Genomic DNA, 20077 nt, shown 5'->3' on the forward strand with positions numbered 1-20077 from the left:
CAGTCACAGGTGGAGAGAGGCACACGCAGTCACAGGTGGAGAGAGGCACACGCAGTCACAGGTGGAGAGAGGCACACAGTCACAGGTGGAGAGAGGCTTCACACAGCCTGTGAGCCACCCAGAACACACCACATACCTATTCCAGCAGAATCTCAGGAGCCGGCCCAGGAACCTGCATTTCAGAACAAGCTCTACAAGTGAATTCAAAGATTGACACTGTGTTGGGGTGGGTGCTGCACCTGGGTCAGCCAGTGGGGTGGGGGCATTCAGTGATTTGCAGGCCTGGCCTGCCAGGATTCGCCCCTGGCAGGTAGGTACTTGCTTCACCACACAGCCCAGTTGCCTGGAGGACTTGTCCACACGCAGACTGCTGGGCTTCACCCCCAAAATTTTGAGTCAGTCGGCCTGGAATAGGGCCCAGAATTGCTTTGCTGATCAGTTCCCTGATGGGTGATGCTGGTACAGGGGCCTCTGAGAAAGAGATGGATTGGAGCGAGATGGAATCAGCCAGGCTGAGGGAAGCTCTCATTGGCCCTCCTGAGACTGAGGTGCCAGGACAGTCGCAACATTTGAAGCACTTGGATTTGACCAGATGCGCTCCCGAACACCATGTCAGCACTTTCTCTTCTGTGTGCCCATCCTAGGTTTCAAGCCACCTACGACAGTGGTATGGTATTCTGGACATGTGACAGATGCCCAGTGCCCTGATCTGAAGATGGGTGAGCCTGGTCCCCACCAGGGGTCTCTTGCTCAGTGATGCCATCTCCTAAGTGACCTGTGGCTCTGAGGCCACTCAGGAGCGTTTCTAGGCATCCATGCAGTGCCTTGATTCCAGCACCCAGAAATGATTCTGGTGTTTCCAAGGTCACAGGTGGAGACCCCAGATGTCCCTTGGAAGGCTGTGCTGCCATCACCCTTGGGGCTTGGTCACGTCCTGGATCAAGGGGTGATCATTTATCAGCCATCTACACAGGATTGGAAGGCCCCTGGAAATGACAAGTCTGTTCCCAGTAGGAACCCAGTGTCCCACCAGCAAGGAGCTCAGCATTGTGCTCAAGCCCAAAGGCACAACCAAATCAGCTTCCAAATCCCATCTTTGCAGGTCTATGGCTGGGGCTGCTCATGGTACCAATTCTGTACCGATCAAGAGAGGACACTACATATTAATTTGAATGGGGGAATTTTGACATAACTGTAACAGGTTTAGAATAGTGAGGGGTTGGCTAGTAAGAAGTAAACTCCAAACTGGGCTCATGCCTATAATCCCAGCACTTGGGGAGGCCAAGGCGGGTAGATCAGGAGTTCGAGACCAGCCTGGCTAAAATGGTGAAACCCTGTCTCTACTAAAAATACAAAAATTAGCAGGGCGCAGGGGTGAATGTCTGTAATCCCAGCTACTTGGGAGGCTGAGGCAGGAGAATTGCTGGAACCCGGGAGGTGGAGGCTGCAGTGAGTCAAGATTGCACCATTGCACTCCAGCCTGGGTGACAGCCAGACTCCATCTCAAAAAAAAAAAAAAAGAAGTAAACGCCAATAATCTAGGAAGAGCAACTATAAGGAACAGCCTCCCATTCAACTACTCCTTTACCCAATCCTGAGCCCTCATTTGAGAGAGCACTGCCCAGGCTCGCCAAAGGGCTGAGAAGCCGCTGATGCTGCTGCAGTGGGACTTGCCGGATATCTGCTCTCGGGGGCCAGGGTTAAGCTATTCCTGTGCGGGAAGTGCCTTCCTGGAGGAAGTCAGCCACAAACGGCTTGAAGCTGCTGGCTGCTGGGTGCAGCGAACCACCACACACTGCAGAGGCCTGGTGCTGGAGGGTCCATGAGCATGGCAGGAGTCAGCCAAGTGGGCACACAGGGCAGGAAGGAAAACCTGTCCATCTACCACTGCTCCCTTTGACAAACCTAACACCATGTCGGCACAAAAGGAAACATGTCGAAAGGGGCCAGATCCATTTTCTCAAAGCAGGTAATGGAGGATGAACTTGGAGCTGCGTGGCACTAAATTGATAAGGGGCACAGTTCCCAAAGATGGTCTGGTTCTTGACAGAGGAGTCCAGGGTGTGGGAACTTGGGACCCTATCATCTGAGAGCTTGTTTGGAGGTTCTAGCAGAAGACCTCTGCTACTCATGTACCCTTGACCAAAGGCCTGTCCTCTTCTATCGGGAATGGTCGTCCTCTTCAACCGAGGGTGCAGCTTTGAGCGGGACGCACATGGAACAGTGAGGGAGGAAAGGGACACCTGCCTAGCCAGCCAGATCCGCTGAACCAACCCTGGCCATCAGTGGGGTGACAGATGCTGCAGCCAGATCGCCCACACATCCGGCAACCCTATGATTTGATCAGAGGAACAGGGGTATTGGAAAGAGCATCAAGAGCTCCTCTGTCCAGCCCCTCACCACTGCCAAAACAATACCAATCCTCTGAGCAAGGCCACACAGCTCGGTGTGGTGGGAGAGAAGGACTGTGCCACCTTGTTCTCTCTGCCCTCACACCCTCTTTCATAGGCCTTTTGCATTTAAATTGGACAGATAAACTGGTAGCATCCATCTTACAGATAGGTACCCAAAGTTGAGAAACCCCCTTTAAATGAATAAATATTCCCAATCAAAGAGAGTTCAAGACACACTGTCTAGTTCTAGGACAGAAGAATTTCCTGAGTTTCCCAAAACAAAAACCCATAACTTTTTTTGTTTCTTTAAATTCTATAAAGACATTTTAATGAAATGTGAGGCCCTTGCTGAGTGCAGTGGCTCAAGCCTGTTATCCCAACACTTTGGGAGGCCGAGCCAGGCAGATGACTTGAGGTCAGGAGTTCAAGACCAGCCTGGCCACCATGGTGAAAACACCCATCTCTACTAAAAATATAAAAATTAGCAGGGCATGATGGCGGGTGCCTGTAATCCCAGCTACTTGGGAGGCTTGAGGCACAAGAATCACTTGAACCCAAGAGGCGGAGGTTGCAGAGAGCTGAGATTTTGCCACTGCACTTCAGCCTGGGCAACAGAGCAAGACGGTCTCCAAAAAAAAAAAAAAAAAAAAAAAAAGTGACGACGAGCCAGCACTTTCCACACCCAGTGTGGTATTGTAGGAGTCCCGTGAAGATCTGTGGATTTGATTTACAACTTGCCCGGCACAGGCCCTGGACCTTGGACCTTTGGTTTTACGTTCTCCTGTGAGCATTAAGAGAAGGGTTTTTGGCCAGGTGCAGTGGCTCAAGTCTGTAATCCCAGCACTTTGGGAAGCTGAGGCAGGAGGATCACCTGAGGTCAGGAGTTTGAAACCAGCCTGGCCAATATGGTGAAACCTCCATCTCTACTAAAAATACAAAAATGAGCCAGGTGTGGTGGCGGGCACCTGTAGTCCCAGCTACTCGGGAGGCTGAGGCAGGAGAATTTCTTGAACCCGGGAGGCGGAGGTTGCAGTGAGCCAAGATCGAACCACTGCACTCCAGCGTGGGCAAGAGAGTGAGACTGTCTCAAAAATAAAAAAGAAGTGTTGTCATTGCGCTGGTTGTGCCAGCCCCTAATGCTGATGGAGCGTCCTGTGTGCTGTGCCCACAGCATCTCGTGAGACTCCATAGTGAAGAAGCCCCCTTGTCATCTGCCTGTCTATCAGCCACATCAGGGACATGCAGAAAGACCACCAGGGCAGCGCCCTAGTCAGGGCTGGATGCCGCAACAAAGCCCTCCGTCCCGGGGGACTTCCAAAGTAGAGACGGATTTCCTTGCAGTCCGGGGGCTGGCAGCTCAAGAGGAAGGTTGACAGGGTTGGTGTCCCCGAGCCTCTCCTGGGCTTGAACCGTCTTTTCTTGCCCAAGTCCTCACATGGGCTTCCCTCCGTGTCTGTGTGCCAAGCTTCTCTTATAAGGACACTGACAGATGGAATTAGGACCCACCCTAATGGCCTTGTTGAAATGGAATTACCTTTTTAAGGGTCCTATCTCAGATACGGTCACATTCTGAGGTCACGGGGACTTTACCATATGGATTTTGGAAAGTCACAGTTCATCGTATGACAGGCAGTATTTCCTACAGACTTGGCTATCTGTGGATAAGGGCTTTGCATACTATTTAAGAGATACCATCTGAGTTTAAGCCGCCCTTCCTTACCTCATGATCCAGTTAACTTCATCTTCAGATAAACATGTGGCTGGGTGTGGGAGATAAACATCTCAGCTACTTGGGAGGCTGAGGCTGGAGAATCGCTTGAACCTGAGAGGCGGAGGTTGCAGTGAGCCATGATTGCACCATTGCGCTCCAGTCTGGGCGACGAGAGGAACTCCGTTTAAAAAAAAAAAGAAAAAGTTCTTGGGAGCCTTAAAAACTCGTGTGGCACGTAGCCCCACTCCAGAGATGCTGACTAAATTGGCCTTCCGGGAAGGCAATCATCATTACCAGGGATCTGAACTCTCCCACCTCCATGAGAAGCACCTGGGAAGGGCAAACCTAAAACTACGCCCAGGGGGAAGTCGTTAACTGGAAGCTTTCGGATCAGCTTGGTCTGGGCAAAAACATCAGTCCCTGCCCGGACCTCTGAGTGTGAGGCCAAAGCCTGGTGCTCCCACTCACTGCTCAGGACACACTGAAACTGTGCAGGGTCTGAGAGTCGGAGCTCTGATACAGTCTGTGAAAGACACAGACTGGGCCGGTCGTGGTGGCTCACGCTTAGCACTTTGGGAGGCCAAGGGTGGTGGATCACCTGAGGTCAAGAGTTCAAGACCAGCCTGGCCAACATGGTAAAACCCTGTCTCTACTAAGAATACAAAAATATTAGCCAGGCATGGTTGCAAGTGCCTGCAATACCAGCTAGTCAGGAGGCTGAGGCAGGAGAATCACTTGAACCCATGAAGCAGAGGTTGCAGTGAGCCGAGATCGTGCCATTGTACCCCAGCCTAGGCAACAGGAAAAAAAATCTCCATTTCAAAAAAAAAAAAAAAAAGGCGTAGACTAAATAGACGCTCTGTGGACGTGGTCACCACAGGGCGAGGCTGCAAAGCGGGACCGTCGGTGGGCCGGTCATCCAAGGCCGTGGTCAACTGGGAGTCAGGGTGGGCTTGGGCCTGTTTGGGAAGCGGAGTTTGGACGTCCTTCCCCAAGCCTTAGAGGCCATTGGAGGTGTGGGGCAGGGAGGCACATGGATAAAGAGGTGCTTGAGGAACACTGACCAGATGTGTGCCACCTTCAGCTGTCCTAGCGTCCTCGTCCCTAGGTGGGTGCTGGGAAGAAGACAGGCGTCTGCAGCTCCCATCCAAATCCCCCCACCGCCCTCTCCTCACCTCTCAGGCTTCACTGTGAAGCAGGTCAACTTTTTCCAGGGGCAGGAGAATGTGTGGTTCCCTGCTGCTTGAGGGGTTCCACAGGCGGAAGGCAAGGACTGCAGCTCGTTCTGCCCCTGCGGAAACCGGGTCCAGCTGGTCCGGCAGCCTCCTCCCTTTCCTACCTGAGGTAGGGCTGGGAGTGGGGCCCGCACAACAAACCCAAGGCCTGTCTTCGGCGACAAGAGCTGCCCTTTGGACTTTCTTCGCTGGGGGCTGTTCCAGCACTCAAGCCTCAGCGCTGCCATGTGGCGCTCACGTGCCCCTCCCCTTTCCCAGTCGGGGGATGGGGGATCGACCCCTCTGGAGCTGCGGACGCTTTCAACCGCGATCTTCCCTTATCTGGAAAGATCCAAATCCCCACCCACTGGCCCAGGCGAGGCCAATCAGACGCGCTGGCCTGGGAATTGAGCCGCAGCAGGGAGAGCCCCAGACCCTTCTTGCGTTCTTGGCCACACGACCCCCTTGGTCCCTGGTGGAGACCTGGGTGTGGAGGTAGAGAGGGTCGGGTGGATGTAAGACCTCAGGCATCTGTGAGCACCTGCGTATAAGTATCCCTATGCCTAAGGTAATGTGGGCTTGGAGAGCCCATTGGCAGGGCACAGTGGCTCACGCTGTAATCCCAGCACTTGGAAGGCCGAGGTAGAAGGATTGCTTGAGCCCAGGAGTTTGAGACCAGCCTGAGCAACATGGTGAAACCCCATCCCACAAAAAATACAAAATAATTTAGCCGGGCGTGGTGGTGTGCACCTTGGTCCCAGCTACTTGGGAAGCTGAGGCAGGAGTATCACTTGAGCCTAAGGGACTGAGGCTGCAGTGAGCTGAGATTGTGTTGCTGCACTCCAGTCTAGGCAACTGAGTGAGACCTTGTCTCTTAAAAAAACAAAACCAGGGGCCGGGCGCGGTGGCTCACACCTATAATCCCAGCACTTTGGGAGGCCGAGGCGGGTGGATCACGAGGTCAAGAGATCGAGACCATCCTGGTCAACACGGTGAAACCCCGTCTCTACTAAAAATACAAAAATTAGCTGGGCATGGTGGTGTGTGCCTGTAGTCCTAGCTACTCAGGAGGTTGAGGCAGGAGAATTGCTTGAGCCCAGGAGGCGGAGGTTGCGGTGAGCCGAGATCGCGCCATTGTACTCCACCTTGGGTAACAAGAGCGAAACTCCGTCTCAAACAAACAAACAACAAAAACAAAACCAGGACAGGTGTGGTGGCTCACATCTGTAACCCCAGCACTTTGGGAGACCAAGATGGGCAGATCACTCGGCCAGAAGCTCAAGACCAGCCTGAGCAACATGGTCAACCTCGTCTCTACTAAAACTACATAGAAAATTACCCAAGTGTGGTGGCGTGCACCTGTAGTCCCAGCTACTTTGGAGGCTGAGGCATGAGAATTGCTTGAACCCAGGAGGCAGAGGTTGCTGTGAGCTGAAATCATGCCACTGCACTCCAGCCTGGGCGACAGAGCAGGGCTCCACATTTTCATTTATCCATATGGATCCCACCATTATGAGCCAGCCCTGGCTGAGGAACAAGTGTGTATCAGGAGACCAAGGACCCAAAGCTCCAGGGAGGTGAGCCCGGTGGAGGCACCTGCTCCTAGATTTGGTGCTAATGTCGAGCCCAGCCACAGGTTCTTAGAAGTTCCCTTCTGGGGGTAAGTAGTTCCCAAAGTTGGGTGGGAGCACCTGTGCTGATATAGGTAGGGGAATGGCTGCAAAAGCAGGGAAAGAGGCCAGACAGGAGGCTTGAAGGAAGGTTCTGGTACATGTCCTAGATATCAGAGAGTTACCCCAGACCAAACAAAGGCTCCATTGCAAACAATTTGTCTTGGTGTTAGCTTGAGGGGCAACTAGAGGTACAACTGAGGGGCAGGAATCTGAAAGTCTTTAACAGAGAGCCCTGGTTTGCAAGCTTCTCTGGGCTTTTGCAAATTCTCTAGGATTTGCTAAAAATGTATATGGCTGAGTCCCACCCTCCTAAGACCCTGAATCAGTAGATCTGAAATGCAATTTTTTTTTTGAGATGGAGTCTCACTCTTGTCACCCAGGCTGGAGTGCAGTGATGCCATCTCAGCTCACAGTAACCTCTGCCTCCCAAGTTTAAGCAATTCTCTTGCCTCAGCCTCCCAAGTAGCTGGGATTACTGATGCCTGCCACCATGCCCGCTTAATTTTTGTATTTTTAGTAGAGACGGAGTTTCACAATGTTGGCCAGGCTGGTCTTGAACTCCTGACCTCAGGTGATCCACCTACATTGGCCTCCCAAAGTGCTGGGATCACAAAGTGTAAGCCACTGCAACCAGCCTGAAATGCAAATTTTAACAAGCAACACAGATAATTCTCTTTTAGTGGGGAGGTGAGTGGGTGGGTTGTCCACACAGAGGCACCTGATATGGATGAGAAAAAATGGTCTTGGAGGCTCTGCCCCAGCTAATGTCTCACGGATCACAGATGAGCCATCCCTGCAGAGCCCTGCCCAACCAACCGAATCCTGACCCAAAGTTTTGGTGTTCTTTGTCATGCAGCAAAAGAGAACTGTTACAGTTGGGAATTTACTGAGTGACCCTGGGAATATGTGTGCCAAATATATATGTGCCAAATCGAATCAGTTCCTTGTTTCCTAGGGGCCACGCATTCCTAGTTTTCAGTAACTCCCCTTTCAGTGGAGGACACACACCACCCATGCTTGGGGGCTTCTGTTTTAGGATTTTTCTGGTGGAGAATTTCATCCCAACAAGAGCACTCAATAGCCAGCTGACCTGGGCAAATTATTTCAATGCTCGTCCCTGCTCTGAAGGAATAAGGATTTTTTTCTTCACAGCTCACTGAACTTGGGTGAAGACAAGAAACAAAAACCGCAGGAAAACACTGCAGTGTGCAAAATCCTGTACAAACGCACGTGAGAATGAGGAAGGGAAAAGTGAGGCCAACGAAAGCAGCAACACTCACCGAGTTGAAACGGTGTTTGGGAAGCAAGATGACTCCTTTTCTTTGTCTTTTCCCGCAGCTCCTAAATTTTCCACACTGAGCAAGGCGTTACTTTTATGTAAATTCCCATAAAAGAGTCATATCAGATCCGTGGAGGAAGGCGGGGCTGGGGAGCAGCTGAGCCCCTTGCTGGCCCCACAGCCTGGGAAGCAGACGCCACCGTGGGGACATTAATTCCGGCCCTGACAGCCAGGCGAGGCTTGAGGTGGCAAACAGCAAGGGGCAGGGATGTCACTTCCCATTGGGCTGTGGCTTCCTTCCCCTAAAAGTAAAATGGGAAAGAAGTGACCGCTTGTTTCTTATTTAGGACACTGACTCCGGCAGCCTAGAATTGGAGGGGACTCTTGTTGTTAAAGAGCAACCTTCAATTACAAGCTTAAAATAAGCTCAGTCATCCTCCCTCGATCCTGGCCTCCTCAGGGAGGTGGTTATGAAGGGGAGAGGCTCGAACACCCCAGGCCCAAGGCTTGGCACAAGGACAGGCAAGCAGGCAGCTGGTGCTGTTGGCCAGTGGCCACTCGCTCCTTGGCCCTTTCAAAGTAGCCTTTGGAATCTATGAGGATAGCAAAAAAGCAGAAACCCAGACAAGACTTCCGGGGCACTCGGGTTTAGGCAGCGGCTGGGCCTGTGCTGGGGCTGGAGTTGGGACTGTGGAAGGAGCCTCTGGAGGTCCAGGATCAGCACACTCTAAAGCCGTATCTGGGCTCTGCTCGCTCCTTCTGAGATGGAGGCTGTCTTCGGCAAGGAGAATCCACAGCCACCTCTGCAGCCGGCTGCTGGGTCCACCTTATTCTGAACCAAGCTTTGGGGTCTAGACTGGAGCTTCTCAAACTTTAATGTGCGCACACATCCACTGTGGCTCTTTTTTTTTTTTTTTTTTGAGACGGAGTTTTGCTCTTGTTACCCAGGCTGGAGTGCAATGGCACGATCTCGGCTCACCGCAACCTCCGCCTCCTGGGTTCAGGCAATTCTCCTGCCTCAGCCTCCTGAGTAGCTGGGATTACAGGCACGTGCCACCATGCCCAGCTAATGTTTTGTATTTTTAGTAGAGACGGGGTTTCACCATGTTGACCAGGATGGTCTCGATCTCTTGACCTCGTGATCCACCCGCCTCGGCCTCCCAAAGTGCTGGGATTATAGGCGTGAGCCACCGCGCCCGGCCTTGTGGCTCTTGTTCAAATGCGGATTCTGACTCAGCAGGTCTGGGTGGGCCAGAGGTTCTCGTTTATTTTATTTATTTATTTTTTTATTTTAAATTATTTTTGTAAAGATGTGATCTTGCTCTATCAATCAGGCTGGAGTGCAATCATAGCTTACCGCAGCCTTGAACTCCTAGTCTCGAGCGATTCTCTTGCCTCAACCTCCCAAAGTGCTGGGACTACGGGCGTGCACCACTGCACCAGGTCAACCTGAGGCTGCCATTTCTAACAAGCTCCCAGGTATGCTGATGCTTTGGGTCTTCAGACCACACTCTGAGCAGCAAGGTAGCAAGGGGCTAGGCCTCATCCTAGGTGCTAGGTCTGTGGCGCCAGCTCCCCTATCCCTTGCCCCATGCCCTCCTCCAGTGGAGGAGGCTCTGGTGCAGGGTGGGGATGTTGGATAAGCACCAAGGCCAAGGCAGAGTCCTGGGGCCATGCGGAGGCCACAGCCTGAGCGGGAAGGTAGTGGAATTACAGAACCGGAGGAGGCCAGGTAGGAGAAGGTGGCAGGACTCCCTGGGGTTCGAGGACAGTGCCTGCATCTTGGTGATCTCCCACAAGGCCCTCCTCTGGCTGTTCCCTACATTGGGCCATGAATTTGTGTGGTGGAAATTCTGCCAACTACCTCATCAGGCAACCAACGAAGCATTCCTATGAGAAGACTCTGTAGAAACAATAATGAGAGCCCTGACATGCACCTTATGTAATTAACTCATGGAATCCACACAACAATGCCCATGAAGCAGGTACTAACGCTGTCCCCTTCCTAGGGATGAGGAAATTGATGCACAAGTCCATTCACCAGCCCCAAGAAGCAGAGCTGGGATTTTCACGCCAGCCAGCTTGTCCCAGCGACATAGTTCGTGGCCACTTTTCTACCCTGCGTCTCTAACACAGGGGCAGATGGTTGGCTATGTCTTCAGGCTGCAGGACCTGAGGTTTGAGATCCACTCACCCATTTCCACCTGCCACTGCCCACGCAGGCATGCAGATCCCCCAAGCTCCCACATATAAATATGTGTTAAATTCTCCGTATTTCAACATAGGGGCCTGAAAAAGTTTAAGGACCACAGCCACAGCTCTGGTCCTACAGTGAGCTGGCACTTAGCAGCTGTGGTACAGTGCATTCAATGCATTTTAGCATTACCCACAAAACTAACTTCTTTCAGTACTTTTTTTTTTGAGACAGAGTCTCACTCTGTTGCCCAGGCTGGAGTGCGGAAGCGTGATCTTGGCTCATTGAAACCTCTGCCTCCTGGGTTCAAGTGATTCTTATGCCTCAGCCTCCTGAGTAGCTGGGATTACAGGCACACACTACCACACCCAAATTTTTATTGTTTTTTTTTTTTATTTTTTTAGATAGAGTCTCACTCTGTACCCCAGGCTGGAGTGCAGTGGCGCAATCTTGGCTCACTGCAACCTCCACCTTCTGGGTCTGAGTTCAAGCAATTCTTCTGCCTCAACCTCCCCAGTAGCTGGGATTACAGGAATGTGCCACCATACACAGCTAATTTTTGTATTTTTTTTTTTTTTTTTTTAGTAGAGGCAGAGTTTCACCATGTTGGTCAGGCTGGTCTTGAACTCCTGACCTTGTGATCCGCCTGCCTCGGTCTCCCAAAGTGCTGGGATAACAGGCGTGAGCCACCACACCCGGCCCACACTCAAATTTTTTATGTAGTTTTAGTAGAGACAGGGTTTCACCATGTTGGTCAGCTGGTCTGAAATTTGTGACTGCAAGTGATTCTCCTGTCTCAGCCTCCCAAAGTGCTGGGATTACAGGTGTGAGCCTGTGCCCAGCCCAGTGTTGGTTTTTGAGAGCAACTCCCCAGTTATAGGAGTTGGAGCTCTGCCAATTGCTGTTTTACTCAAATGTGGGTTTTGACCTGCACCATCCCCAGCCCTGGGGTTGCTGTCCCCTCCCATCTCACCAATATCTGGTCACACCAACAGATTTTGTTCTCCCTCCACTTGGTGCTGACTCAATCACTTACAACCGGGTTGGTGGAAGAGGAAGAGGCAAGGTGGACCTCTTAGGCATTATTGCACAGGAAACAAAAATGCTGGCTTTAGCCAATGACAGAGTGGCCTGCACTGCGGTGCCCCGTTGGGTCCAGCCTGCTGGCCCTGTGCACCCAACGCGAGGTCTCCATTCTGAAGTTCTGACAGTGGCTATGCACTTAACTTTCCACAGCCTCTCAAAGCAGCCCTCACAACTGCAGCCAGTTGCTTTTATGTACAGCAGGGTCTTGCTGTGTCCCCCAGGTTGGAGTGCAGAGGCGCAATCATAGCTCACTGCAACCCCAAGCTCAAGTGATCCTCCTGCCTCAGCCTCCCACGTAGCTGGGACTACAGGCGTGTGCCACCATGCCCATCTAGTTTTTAAAATTTTTTGGTAGAGATGGGGGCCTCACTATTTTGCCCAGGCTAGTCTTGAACTTCTGGTTTCAAGTGATTTTCCTGTCTTGGTCTCCCAAAGTGCTGGGATTATAGGCCAGAGCCACTGCCCCCGCCTCCAGCATTTTTTAAAAATGCTGCCTGGGTGACAGAGCTTTCCCGTGCACCTGTGACTCCCGAAACAGCACTGCACACCCGTGACTTGCCCCAAATGGGCTGTGGGTTTGAGGATGGGATCACAACAAATCACAGGATGGCCACGTGACCGGCAATCTGCCGCTTTTAAAATATAACATTTATTGCTTAGATGGTTTGATACAGAACAGCTGTCTTCTCATTCTGAATTTGGAAGTTCTATACAACTGAATATAAAGAGGAACAAAAAGTACCAAAACCAAACTTGTGATTCTCTGTTCATGTGGCATAAACCAGTTTTGTACATAACATGTAGCAGCAGTTTTTAAGTTCCCTTTAGAAAAATATGAATTCTACAAATTATTGTTTCCTGTTTAATGCATGGGCTGAAATCACTAGGATCAATTTCCTTCTGAAGAAAGAGGAGAGGAAAGAGACGAACAGAGGGTCAGAACGTACGGTGAATCTTTCTGAAACTGGCATCCGCCTGTTACGTAGCTTCCCCAGCGATGCTTGGAAAACAGCCCTCCGGGTTTTCTTTTGTTTTCACAGACAGGTGTTTCATGTAGTGATTGAATCTCAGCATCATGTCCATTAATCAATGAGAAAAAAAAAAAAAAAAAAAAAAAACAAGAGAAAAAACTTGCACCTCAAAAAACTTTTCAGAAGATCCATATATATATATTTTTTTTGTAAAAGCCCTGAGAGAAGGAGAAAGAGAATCAAACAAAATGTATAGAAACAAATTAGCTGGACATGCAAACTAAGCTATGATTCACCCAGAGTTTAAACAAATCACACATTTCACAGTTTAATATTGGGGGGTGGTGGGCGGGCAAAAACAACAAACAAATAATACGTTTCTCCACCTCACTAATGTGGCAAGACCTTATTGACTATGAGGGTACAGATCAAGGCTAAGTAAAGCTTTAAATCAATAGTGATTATTGCGAGCGGCAGCCCCGGCTACACACATCGCTGGGAGCTGATTACTGCTACATCTCAACGCAGCGTAGAGTTTAGTCACAGCTTCTCCCCACAATATTGCGAGTTTAGTGTGGAGAGTCGCAAAGAAAAATACACAAGAAACCCCAAATAATAATAACAAAAATAACAATAACAACTGTAATAATAATAAAAAAAAAAAAAGCCTAAGGGATGTATGAACTGGTTTTAACTAAGTAGACCAAGAAATCATTGGTTCTGATTTGCATTCATCTCTACATTAAATAAAACCTTGTTTTTCAACTGGTTCATACATCCCTAATACAGTTAAAAGTCATATATACCGCAACCTTTTTTCCTTTCATATGCAAAGATATCACTTTTCATTATCTCAAGAATATCTATCTTCCTTTGAAGTCTGGGAGGTTGGATTTCAGAAATCGGTGAGGTGGTGGAGAGAAAGGGGCGTGCATGTTTCTGTGAGAACAGGTCTAAGAAAAAGAGGAGCATGTGGGGCCAGAAAAGGCCTGGGGAAGGAAGCTAGGGCGCAGGGGTGCCTCCCCAGGGAAAGGCAAGAGGCTCCACGCACTGCAGCAAGCCAGGAGTTCCCGGCAGCAGGCTGACTGGGCTCCCCCCGCCCCAAGGTCTCGGCTGAGAGACCAGAAGCTCAGTTGCAGTGGGCTATATTCTCCTCCCTGCGGGCAGCGACAGTAAGGGAAGTCTATTGCCTGCATAGGATGCTCATGAGTAAAAAGAATCCTGCTTTTTTGCACCCAGGGGTTTGGGCTATTTAAGAAACTAGAAACAGCATATTTATCTTCAAGCACCAACCCCACATCGCAGGAAGGTAAATATAAACCTATTTCTCATCTGACATCTTGCATGTGTAGTTTTATTACCAGTAGTAGTATTTCCTCGCTTTGCAAATGACAGTAGCACAGCTGGGGAAGGCTTGGATTGGGCTTAGCGGGAAGACTGGGAATACCTTGCTCATGAGTAACGTGCCTGGTCACCGGGTCACTGCTTTGCTTTCTCCAAAGCCATCTCTGCAGTGCTCCGGGCACAACCCTGGCTTTTCAATGCCCGTTCCCTGGATGCACACATCCTCAATCCACCCTCTCTGAGCTGCTCCTGGGCCATGCTTGGGAAGACTGCTCATGGCCAAATTCTGCAGTGACAGAAGAAAGGCTTGTCTCAGTACAGTAGAAGAGCTACCACCCGAAGGTGCCAACCACAGCCATAGGCACATTTTTACTCGGGGACCTGGGTGCGGCACAGGTCTCCCAGGACAAATATTGCCCATTTGATTCTGCTGACTGCAGAGACCAGCAAACTGATGAACTAATAATAATAATAATATTAATAATACATATACTGAAAGGGAAAGGGGACAATCAAACATATGCTATCCGTGCATGTTTTCCATAGATTAAGTTGCCAGGGGAGTAACTCTTCTCTGTAGTTAAGAATGGATGTCTTGAAACTTGAACAGTGACCATGTCTAATGCTGACAGAGTGGAAACGGACAGGAGGTTGAAGCTAGACTCTTTCCTGGTTTTGGCTTGAAACCATATTGGAAACCTTCATCAACCACATCCTGTAATACCAGGACCAGATGACAACTCCACCATGAAGCACACAGAAAAAAAGGAAAATGTCTATTTGAGAAATTATCATCTTATCCATCTCTCCTCTGGTCATTTACATGAAATTCACATCATTTTCTTCCAGTTATTGGCTATGGGTACCCAAAGGTATGTTTTTTCCTTCTGTTTCCAGCTCACAGAATAAACGGTGCTATCACAGATTCACAAGAACAAGCTCACACACACCAATACAAAATAACGCTAATGCTCAAATGAAAAGGTCCTCTCCAGACAATTCATTACAATATTTGTCTTAAGAAGTCATTTTGGAAAAATATAACACCCAGGATGATATGGAGGGATCCGGTAAGTAGTGAAGGCACTGGAATCGGCAGGGGCTGGGGCCTCCCACGCAGGCTGCGGTAAGGCTATGGCACTGAGCAGCGGCCACGCTCCTGCGTGTCTCTCGCACTCACTCTCTCTCAATCCCTAACGGCCGAAGGGCACTGAGGAAGCCCCATGAAGTATAGACTTGCGACGCTTTGCTCTGCTGGCTTTTGTCTGTGCTGAGGGGGACTGAGGCTGTCACTCCATCCCCAGGAGCTGCGAGGCACCGTCAGCTGTGGCCAGGATGGGGTGGGCGGGCCTCTTGCTGCAGGGCTCCAGCAGGTCCTGCCCGAGGGCCGCAGGGCTCTCTGGGTTAAGGTCACCCCCGCCAGGCTCAGATGCCCGCCCTGCTGTGACCTTCTCCTCCCTGTGGCTACAGTCCTTGGTGGCATTGGCCAAGCCCTCCTTCCGGTTCCGGGTGACGGCCATGTGGTTGCTGGCATTGGGAGCCAGCTCAGCTTCATTCTCCGAGATGGGGTTGTTGCCGCTGTGGGTAGACTCGTTCTCGCTGTCCTCTTCACCCCGCTCGTCCTTGTCACTGTCCTTCCCATGGTGTTTGGCATGCCTGGCTTTCTGGTGGATCCGCTGGTGGCGAACCAGGCTGTGCTTCAAGGTGAAGGTTCGCTCACAGGTCTGGCATTTGTATGGCCTTTCCCCTAAAACAACAGAAGAAAGAAAATATGTCCATTAGCCAGAAGGCACCAGTACCCACCACACCCTGCTCTGCACAGGAAGAACGAGGCTCCTGGGCTCTTTGCAGGGGGCCAGGACTCCTTCCTACTCAGCCAGAGGCCTCTTACTTGAACCAGCAAACTGAGGATAGACAAGCACTGTTTGTTGGTTCAAGCTCTCAGTTTGAGACGTTCCTTCTGATTCCTCTCTCAATCCAGGCACTCTACATATTGATCCAGAAAACCTGAGTCTAGAAGCAGAACCCTCAGGAGATGTGCAGACTGGCCTCGACTGGAGCCTGGGAAGGAATCAAGAGGGGACCCCTCCCAGGGCTCTGCATGGACAGCAGCACCTAAGCCTGAGGCACCAGGTACCCTCTGCATTGTGATGTGGTGCAGGAGGGGCCTTCCTGATGGATCACATGCCAGGCTCAGGGCAGTAGGGCCCACCAGGATTGTTGGGAGCCCAGGAATAACCCACTTCTGAGAGCCAAGGATCCTGGGCAGAGCTGGGCTGGGGGACATGTGTTCACTGTGGGCTATGGCTGTGAGAGGGAGGGAAGCTGCAGCTGAGAGGAGGGACTGGGGTTATTTTGGAAGGAAAAAAGGTGTGTCTCTTGACTTTACGAGCATATCCAGGTCTTTGTGCCAAAGTAACCACCCTGCTCTGGGGTCTGCAGCCTCCACCCTGTAGGTGGTGGGTGAGCTCTAGGAGCAGTGTGAAGGGCAGTGGCTAACGGTCCTGTCCCAGTCACCTCAGCTGGGCTGCATGGCTAAGAAAGGCCCCCCTGACCCTAATGGATCCCCACGGTGCCTGCCCCACAGCAGCCTGGGGCAGTGCCTGTCTACCAGGCCACAGGACTACACAGGGCCAAGTGGCCCCAAATGCCCAGCACAAGCACCCTCTCCTAGATACCTCTATGAAACAGGGCAGCTATCACCCCAATCTACAGATGGGAAGACAGAGGCTCAGCAGAGCTAAGAGATGGATCACAGCACTCTCAAAAACACAACGGCTGAGGACTCTTGAGTCACCTCCTGCCTGGCTGTAAGAGGCCTGTACGGTCTTCAAGGGCTAAGAGGGCAATTCCTTAAAACTCCTAGTTCACGGACTTAAAAGGGCACACCTGCAAGGTAAGCAAACATTCTCTTGGTGGCCTCCGGCACCGTTTCAGGGGAGCTCCTAGGACGGAGGTGCCCCACTTGCCTCCTCTTGTTGGGCTGGGGATCTGGCCTGCCCTAGTTACCTGTGTGGGAGCGCATATGCCTGGTCAGATCCTGCAGCGACCAGAAACGCTTGTTGCACACGCTGCAGACTTTCTTCCTCTTGTCTGCCTTGCTGGCCACGCTTTTGGGGATGTCTGTCTTTGGTTTCTTGTCATCATCGCTCTTCTCCCAGGACCTCTTCTCAGCCGCGCCCTCCCCATCGGAGGGGCCCTCAGTCTCCTCCGAGGGCTTTTCTGCCGGGGCCTCCTCGGCACCTGGGGCCGACTCTACCACCCCCGCAGGGGTCTCGGGGGGCTTTTCCTCTTGCTCAGGGGCGGGCTGGGGCCCCTCCTCCGCAGTGCTGGCTCCATCGCCCTTCTCCTCCTTGGGCTCCTGGCGGCCATGCGCTTTCCGGTGGCGGCTCAGAGTGCCCAGGAACTTGAAGCTCTTCCCACAGGTGTCGCAGGCGAGCTTCTGCTCCTGCGCGGCCGCGCCCTCGGCGCTCGCCTCTCCCTCGCCCTCGGCCAGCTTGAAGTCCATGAACTTGCTGGCGAAGTCCAGGTCCAGGCTCTGGTTGCTGGCCGCGTCCTCCTCTGCGCCATCGGCGTCACTGGTGCTCTCCTCAGTGCCACGTGCTTCCTCCGGCTCATGGCTCTCCCTGGGCCCCTGCTCTTCCTGGTGCACAGGCGAGGCCGTTTCCACCTTAGCCTGCTCTGCAGGGGCATCCCCTGTGACATGGTGTTCAGTGGTGCCCTCCGCCGGCTGCTCTCTGTCATGCGAGGTGAGGTCTAGCACTTCGCCCACGGCGGCCGCTGTCTCCGCATCCGACTGGCTGTCTGCGGGGCAAGCACAGCGGGGAGGGCTCAGAGGGGCACCGCCGGGATGGGCTAGACCCACGCCAGCAGCCTAAACCCCAAACCAGTGAGGACTTCTTTCAGCCCAAATCCTCACCACCCGTTACATCCCCTAGGAGGACCAAGATGACCCTGGGGAGGTAAGAAAGGCGAAAAAAAAAAAAAAAAAAAAAAAAGCAGCCTCCACATCACCTCTGTTGTGTTTGCAGGGCTGGCTGTGCCTCTGAACCCCTGGCTTCCACTGCCCCCGCCCCCAGGAAGGTGTGAGTGACTCAGGCAGGGCAGACAGGGGCTACGAGATAGGAGAGGGATGCATTCCAGAGACTCGCAGCACTAGGGAAGTTGAGGAAGCTGAGTTATAAGTTATTTTTCCAGTGCAAAGAGATCATACAAACATGCAACATACACAGGCCCACCCCCACTCCCAATCCTCCAAAGCATGGTCTCTGAAACTCAGGAAGCCACCCCAAGCCTGTATTTTGTGTGTATGATACATACACTCTTGCCTGATGCTCATCTCCAGGTGGAGGCTGCAGAGGCCCAGGTGGAGGCTGCAGAGGCCCAAGGGGGCGCAGGCAAGCCTGTAGGCTTCCCAGCTGTCAGCCTCCCAGGAGTGGTGGAAACCTTTCAAAGGAAGGGCACTCCCGATGCCAGGCTTGACAATAGCACACAGGGAGGGGGGTGGACTGTCAATGCCTGTGAACACAAGGGTTCTGGGTACCAGGCATCTCACCTACCCTGACTTCCTATCTCTTGATTTGTTCTTATCTGTCCATCCCCCTCAGGAAAACTGTATGTGGCTAGCCCACTAATTTTCAATGATCCTCTTAAAGGATGACACAGTTGCAACATTCATGACATGAAAGTGTCAAAAGGCCTTCTCTTTACTAAGGTTGAAATAGGACTTAATAACTTCTTAAAATTATGTGCTATGACAGTGCATCAGAAGCTGGTGGGACCTACCTATTTAGCTGCAGATCCTATGTCTGATTTATTTGTTTATTTATTTATTTATTTTTCAAGATGGAGTTTCACCTTGTTGCCCAGGCTGGCATGTAATGATGTGATCTCTGCTCACTACAACCTCCACCTCCCAGATTCAAGTGATTCTCCTACCTCAGCCTCCCGAGCAGTTGGGATTACAGGCGCCCACCTACCATGTTCAGCTAATTTTTGTATTTTTAGTTCAGATGGGGTTTAATCATGTTGACCAAGCTGGTCTCAAACTCCTGACCTTGTGATCTGCCCACCTCCACCTCCCAAAATGCTGGGATTTCAGGTATCTAAGCCACTGCACCCGGCCACTGTCTGATTTATTACTGCAGGGATTCAGAAGTTCCTCTGAGAATCAGGTGGATGAAAGTCATTGTTTTGTAGCACAAGTACAAGACGCCCCTCCCTCAATAGGCCAGATGTGATTGCAGTCCTTGAGCCAGCAGTCACCCACTTAACCTAGATTCTCACTTAATGTGATCAGGCGTACTACAGTGTCAACCTGCATCCATTACTCCTCCTCAATGTCACATGCTCGATTATATGCCATCAAGGCAGTCAGGGGGGATGGGATAAGGAGCTGTCCTGTCCTCTCCTGAGGTCTGAGCAGATACTACCTACTGTTCACACCTGTTGGGGCTTTAGGCTTACCCACAGCCATCTGCATAATGCATCCACTTACATCATTTCACCTCATTAGTTTTACACTGTCTGCACTTTTTGGCAGCCACTGTTTGGGTATCTCGAAGAGATTTCAAAAGGAAATAATTATGGTATGAATTTTTTTTTTTTTTGACAGAGTTTTGCTCTTTTGTCCAGGCTGGAATGCAATGGTGTGATCTTGGCTCACTGCAACCTCCATCCACCAGGGTTCCAACAGATTCTCCTGCCTCAGCCTCCCGAGTAGCTGGGATTATAGGCGCCTGCCACCACGCCCGACTATTTTCTGTATTTTTAGTACAGATAGGGTTTCACCATTTTAGCCAGGCTAGTCTCGAACTGCTGACCTAGGTGATCCACCCATTTCGGCCTCCCAAAGTGCTAGCATTATAGGCGTGAGCCGCCGTGCCTGGCCATGAATATAAAATTTTAAAGAAGAAATGATTTTGGAAAATTATCCAAAACCTTAAATATATGACTCCTGACATATGCACACCAATGTCTGGGTCACATTCCAAGGAAAAACTAGACGTTCATCTTCTTGAATCATTTCAACAGAGAGCATCTATAGAATGGATACTGGTATAAGCTCTAGAATATAAATACAAAATGCTCAATTTGTTTGTTGGCGTTGTGGATAATTTCCCTCCCTAGAGTCAGGGTCTACCCCTATATTGGCCCAGGCTGGTCTCAAACCCCTGGGCTCAAGGGATCCTCCTGCCTTGGCCTCCCAAAGT

The 20077-nt window shown here is 51.2% G+C and overlaps 1 protein-coding gene across 9 annotated transcripts in view; it reads right to left on the bottom strand.

The window, feature by feature from the left end:
* Positions 1-12165: 12165 nt before the first annotated feature.
* RREB1 (ras responsive element binding protein 1) overlaps positions 12166-20077 on the bottom strand; it is a 151010-nt gene continuing 143098 nt past the window's right edge. For 8 of the 9 annotated variants that reach the window (XM_032250033.1, XM_032250035.1, XM_032250034.1 and 5 more), the window contains 2 exons: positions 16875-17669; positions 12166-15612 (listed from right to left, as the gene is read on the bottom strand). In XM_032250033.1, the coding sequence (XP_032105924.1) occupies positions 15155-15612; positions 16875-17669 (1253 nt within the window). In that variant the 3' untranslated portion in view covers positions 12166-15154. The remainder of the gene's footprint in view (positions 15613-16874; positions 17670-20077) is intronic. The other variant, XM_032250036.1, reaches the window with a different exon arrangement.

This window comes from Sapajus apella, unplaced genomic scaffold (genome assembly GCF_009761245.1).
Source record: "Sapajus apella isolate SASKATOON/1434 unplaced genomic scaffold, GSC_monkey_1.0 scaffold70, whole genome shotgun sequence".
Taxonomy (NCBI): Eukaryota; Metazoa; Chordata; class Mammalia; order Primates; family Cebidae; genus Sapajus; species Sapajus apella.